Source organism: Rhagoletis zephyria, unplaced genomic scaffold (genome assembly GCF_001687245.7).
Source record: "Rhagoletis zephyria isolate East Lansing unplaced genomic scaffold, Rhagoletis_zephyria_1.1 Rzeph_scaffold_01736, whole genome shotgun sequence".
NCBI lineage: Eukaryota > Metazoa > Arthropoda > Insecta > Diptera > Tephritidae > Rhagoletis > Rhagoletis zephyria.
The window spans coordinates 31,446-36,972 of NW_016158820.1; the positions used below are offsets into that span (position 1 = coordinate 31,446).

The 5,527-nt window shown below is 35.4% G+C and overlaps 1 protein-coding gene across 1 annotated transcript in view; it reads left to right on the forward strand.

Moving 5' to 3' along the window:
• The first annotated feature begins 667 nt into the window (after window positions 1-667).
• Window positions 668-5,527, forward strand: part of LOC108364992 (protein Shroom-like) — a 76,356-nt gene continuing 71,496 nt past the window's right edge. Inside the window, exon 1 of the mRNA XM_017618884.1 lies at window positions 668-1,081. Within this exon, the coding sequence (XP_017474373.1) occupies window positions 1,047-1,081 (35 nt within the window). The 5' untranslated portion in view covers window positions 668-1,046. The remainder of the gene's footprint in view (window positions 1,082-5,527) is intronic.

A 5,527-nucleotide genomic window follows, 5' to 3' on the forward strand; every position in this document is an offset into this window, starting at 1 on the left:
CTAAATCCCGGGACTAATCCTGGGATCCCGCGATTGTGGTACCGACATCCCGAAAATCCCGGGATCGGAAATAGTCGAAAAATTAACATCCCTAATTAAGACTCGTAGTACTCGCTGCTCTGTGTTGGTTAAGCAAATATCACTCATACGACGCGTCGGGCGGTGGTGAAACGTTAGTTGCGGCTATTACATGGATCAAAGCGATAATCAACGCCTTATGTTTTTTTTTTTTTTTTTTTCTTGCAGTTTTTGCCTTACTCTGCTATAGTTTAGTACGTTCTGTTTAATAATTTTGATCTTATAAGAGTATTATACGCTTCAAGTGCTGGACAATCTGTTTTTGTTTATTATTCGCTTATTCAAATGTGTACGTATGTATATATGTATGTATGTATTTGTGTGTAGCTATCAGAACGGTGCGCTTTATGTGGGCGTTTTCGCAGTTGAGCGTAGTGGTCAGTGCCAAGTGGAAAATTCACACAAACTCATAAACTGAACATTTACACATCTATGTACATACATACGTATGTATGTATAGTAGGTATACAAACGTGTATAGATCAATTCGTATATACGTGCGAATTTCACATTTAGTATAATATTTTTCATGAGCGCATTATAATTTTGACAGCGCATCCCCATACAAATTTAGTCGCTTCAGTCGGCAAATTGAATTCGAAGGCGTTATGGCGATTTTGGCGCGATTTTTGTAGTGCGAGCGTGAAGGTGATTGTGAAAATACATATCTATAAATAAGCACTTGAAAATATAAAGATTTATGAAATAAAAATTTAAATGAAAGCAATTGTCGGAAGTGCCAATGTGTAGTGAAAAATTGTGTGCAAATTAATTGAAAAATAAAAATTAAAAAATAAAACTAAAATAAGTTTTGTAGGCCTGAAAATTTGTATGTGCGTTGGAAAATTCTGGCGTCAGCAGGAAAGTGTGAAATGTGGGTTTTGATTAAGTGCCTTGTGGCAAATAGTTATTTTGAACAGCTAATGCGAAGAATTTCTGAATCAAACTAAGTGATACAAGTCAGCAAAATGCCGAAAGTCTTTGAGTGCTTCAGTGGGCTAAGGTAATTTTTTTGTGAATATGTATATGTAGAGCAAGAGCTGTAAAGCTTGTTACATAAATATGTACTAGTATGTTTGCATGTCAAATTTATATACATACATACAATTTTTATATTAATAAGAATATGCAAAAATGTAAAATTGTTGGCGCTTATTTATGCCGTTCGCCATATTCTATTTGTACACATCATGACGTCAATTGGCAGGAAAGCGCAATTTGTCTCATCTACACAAATACATAGTAGTAGTAAACTTATACAACACTAGTGAGACTTCAACAGCACTGATCAGGAGACATATGAAAAAAAATATATTTTTTAAGCAAAAAACAAAAGCAATTTCGCTTCTCATATAAAAATTTAAAAATTCTGTTAATTTGCCGTTAATCCATATTAGTATAGGACTACCTCTGAGGTACCGCCTTCCCTCTAAAAGAAGAATTATAGAAACCGGTTAACATACATAAGGAAAAAAAATATTCCGACAAATTGATATCCTCCTCCTTTTTGAGATTGCTTAATAATGAAAAACATCTTTTAATTTCCAATTTCAAACAAAAATTAAAAATATTAAAATTTTTTATTTTTTATTTTTTTTTTGAGTTTGTTTCTTTTTGTGTTATAAATTTGGCCAAGCGCATTTAAAGAATCAACTAGTACTTCGAAATTTCTAGTTTCATGTTCTGCGCAAATTTTTTTTAACTTTTTCAAAGACAGTTTGTGTGTGTTTTAAGGCATCTATTTATTTAAGTATACTTTGACAATACGTTGGAATGGTTTTTTGTTTAGCTTATTTAATTTTATTTTTTGTCAAGTCTAAATGACGAAAAGAAGCCAATCCATCATTGACATGTGACATTTCAATGACAATGTGGTAAAAATACACAAAAATATACTTTTCCATAGCTGATGACGATAAACTATCTGACAAAATAATTTTAAAGGTCCTAAAATAAGCAATTATTTTAAATGAACTTCGACAAGATACATATCGGTTTATTGAGCTTCCTCTTTACTCCTTCATTTTAGGCCTTCTTTCCAAATACTATTTTAGACCACCAACAAATTTCATTCGGTACATTATCTGGTGTTTTCTTTCACAAACAAATAGAAGATATATCCCAGCACTTTGAGGCTTTATGATGCCCAAAGTTATATGGAGCCTTTGGTTTGGACATAAATACCCATATATTTAGAGATTTCTAAATAGTAAACTGCAAAAAAAATACTTAGGTATTCAGCAGATGCCAAATACTAAAATAAATAGAATTCAAATATTTAAGAGCTGATTGATATAAAATTTTTACTTAAGTGCTTAAGTTTTTGAGGCTGCGGAAAACTAAGTTTCAGAATAATAGGTAATTTTTTATTTTAGAGATTGACTATATAATGAAGTGCTTCGTGATTTTCGAGATTTTTCGAAGCTCTTTAGGATTTTCTCCCGATCTTGTGGAATTTTTTTCGGAACTGTACTTTTTTGTCAAGACTTTTTGGCATTCTTCATATTATATTTTCCGGGACTATTTGGGATTTTTCCGGGCTTTTTCGGAATATGTATGGTTTTTCGCGATTTTTGGGACTACTCGGAATTTTCGGGACTAAGTCCTTCTGTGCCCAATATTTCGGCAAAAAAAAAAAAATAAATGCTGAACACTTTACTATAGTGATACGAGTATTTGGCAACGTGAAATTAAGTAAATAAATACTTTTAATACCCAAATACATTTATTTAAAGTATTTAGCACATTTTGGTGAGCAGCTCTCAGCAAACAATTTGCACTAAATATTTACGCTACATTCAAATACTGTGGCAACCTTGATTTTCACGTTTCAATTTCAATGACATGCCATTGCAGCGCTGATACCATTTCCTTCGAACATACATTTCACGCGTTCAGCGACTTGCCGGTAAAACTAAATTCCAAATACATACAGCAAAAGCAGTGAGTCGTCATCGGCGGCTAAATCGCCTACGGCATCATATTACCATGCACGCGTGAGCACAATGCACTTAAATACATAGCTGCACTTGCGCGCGTTAAAAGCATATCATATGGCAAGGCGTGATAAAAATAATTGCAAAAACAAATGAAAATATCAAAGTTGCATGACACTCATTAAATGAATGGTAAACGCCTTTGCAGCTGACTGCCTGCGGTGGGTGCCTTTGTGTAAACTGCTCACTGCGAGCAGTGACGGCAAGTACATAGGCGCCCGCCAGCTCTTTGCTGCTGAATTGTCATCAAACTTTACGCTGGTCGACATTGAAGGGGGGGGCAAGCAAATGCACTTAACGCCAAAATGCGCAATTTACTTCGGCAAGCACATGTAACTGGCAGAGGCAGCCGCGACAGAGGGATGTCAATGGATTGCCATTGCATATTTAGTTGACGTCAGCTTTTGACTAAAAAGTTCATTGTCCACACACACATTCGCTTTACTTCTTCATGTACATATTTATATTTGCAAGCAAAAATAGCCGAGTGTTGAATGAGTCTCTGTTGACTTTGCCGTTTGCCGGCTTTTGCTGGACTTAACTCAACCTAACCAACCTGACGTTCATTGGCCAGCATGCGGCATTTTGCAGCTTGGCCGCCTTTGACGATCTGTAGTTGCTCGCTTAGCTGCTATTGCAATGCCATTTTGCAACACTTACAATCACTCGGCAACTTTGCGAGTATCACTTTGCAGTCACTCAGTCAGTCAGCGTAAAAATAAAAGAGGGAGAAAATTGCAGCCAAAGAATAGCTCATGAAATTCAAGCACCACTCCGTAGCTGATCGCAAGTGTGAAAGGCATACCCATTATTATTTTTGCAATTTTATTTCTTATATGTATCTCTTTCAACATACAATACCTAGTAACAATACAATGTTGCACGTAACTACGAGTATTTGCTATTTGCAACAACCTTAACCAAGGACGCTTGCGATTAGCGAAGCAATTGAAAGCAAAAAAAAAACAACGAACGAACGACCTTTGCAGCTCAAATTGCTCATACCGCGCGCGCGCTGCTCATTGTGTTTCCCGGCACGTTTTTCTTCTTCTTCTTCTTCTTGCGTATTGTCACACCTTCGTTGCACTTGGATCTGTGCGCGTCAATGCACGCTTATCTGCCCTGACTTCATCGCAACAAAAGTTCATGCTTAGCTGTCCATAGCGAAATATGTACTATGTATCAGCAGCAACAATGCAATAAGAGAGAGAGAGGGGCGCGCATTTGGTGTGGTCCGTCTTTCTTTTAAGTTCCATGTTTCCTTAGCAATGTTTATCTTTTCAATACCTTTTCCTGTCTGCTATAAATCTCTAATTTATGCTTGCATTTGTTGGTGAGAAAAAAAATTGCGCAATCGATGCCAGCAAACGAACAATAATGAATAAACGAATGAATGAAATGATCGCGTGCGCCGCGTTGGTTGGCGAGGCAATGAAGATGCTAATAGCAGCGCGATTTTAAACAAAGGCGGCTAAGGCGCAAGCAGCAGACGTTGTGGTTCGCGACAACGCAGAAATGATGACAGGCGTTTTGAGTTATGATTATTAAATATTGAAAATTTAATTAACTATACATATATGTACATACATGTGTATGTATGTATTTTTTTAATATTATTCTCTGCAAAATTCATATATATTTACAGAAGCGATACTGAACTGTGGCTTTGTCAAAAAATCAACAAATATGAGTTACATTAATGCTCATAAGCTGTTATGGTTAGTTTAATTTTGAATTCGTACTAATATCGTCAACGACAGGGTTCAATCCCTGGCAGCAGTCGCCCCTCGACAGACAATGAAAAATCTCCGGTTGTATTTCTGCCTTGTATCTCATAAACCGCATGTGCCGTTCATAAGCGGCATTTTAGTTTTTTAATCAGGGTTTTCCTTTAGGGTATGAGTGAACAGTTTTTGATTTTTAATATTTTTGTGTTTGCTGGTAGTGTTGTGCCCTTTCTTCTATATAAAAAAAATAGTCGAACCAAGTCATATCAAACAGGTAGTAGCATTAGAGCAAAAACAAAATTTGCGGGTATTTTTTTGTTGCTTCTGGTATCGAAAGTGCCATGTGAAATACAAAAAAAAAATAAATAAAAAATAAAAAATTGAAATTGACAAAAAAAAAAATGTTTGCAATTTTTCTTCTTAGTAAATCTGTTTGCTTCTCGAAGCATTCTTCCATCCTTTGCAAGACCCAGTAATCTGCGGTTGTGCTCTGTCATCCAATCGCTTGTTTTGTATGAAAAAAGGTTCCACTTGCAATTGTATTTTAACAATTTAGGATTTTCATGGGGGTAAATTAACAATATTTGACATTTTCGAGACCAAACAATTTGAAAAAAAAAATCGAATCAGCTGCTCTACTAATAGATACTACCTGTTCAATGTGCTTTGAGTGGAACATATTTTTTCTAGAAATATTTGTGTTTCTTCAAAAAATTTTTAACGTAA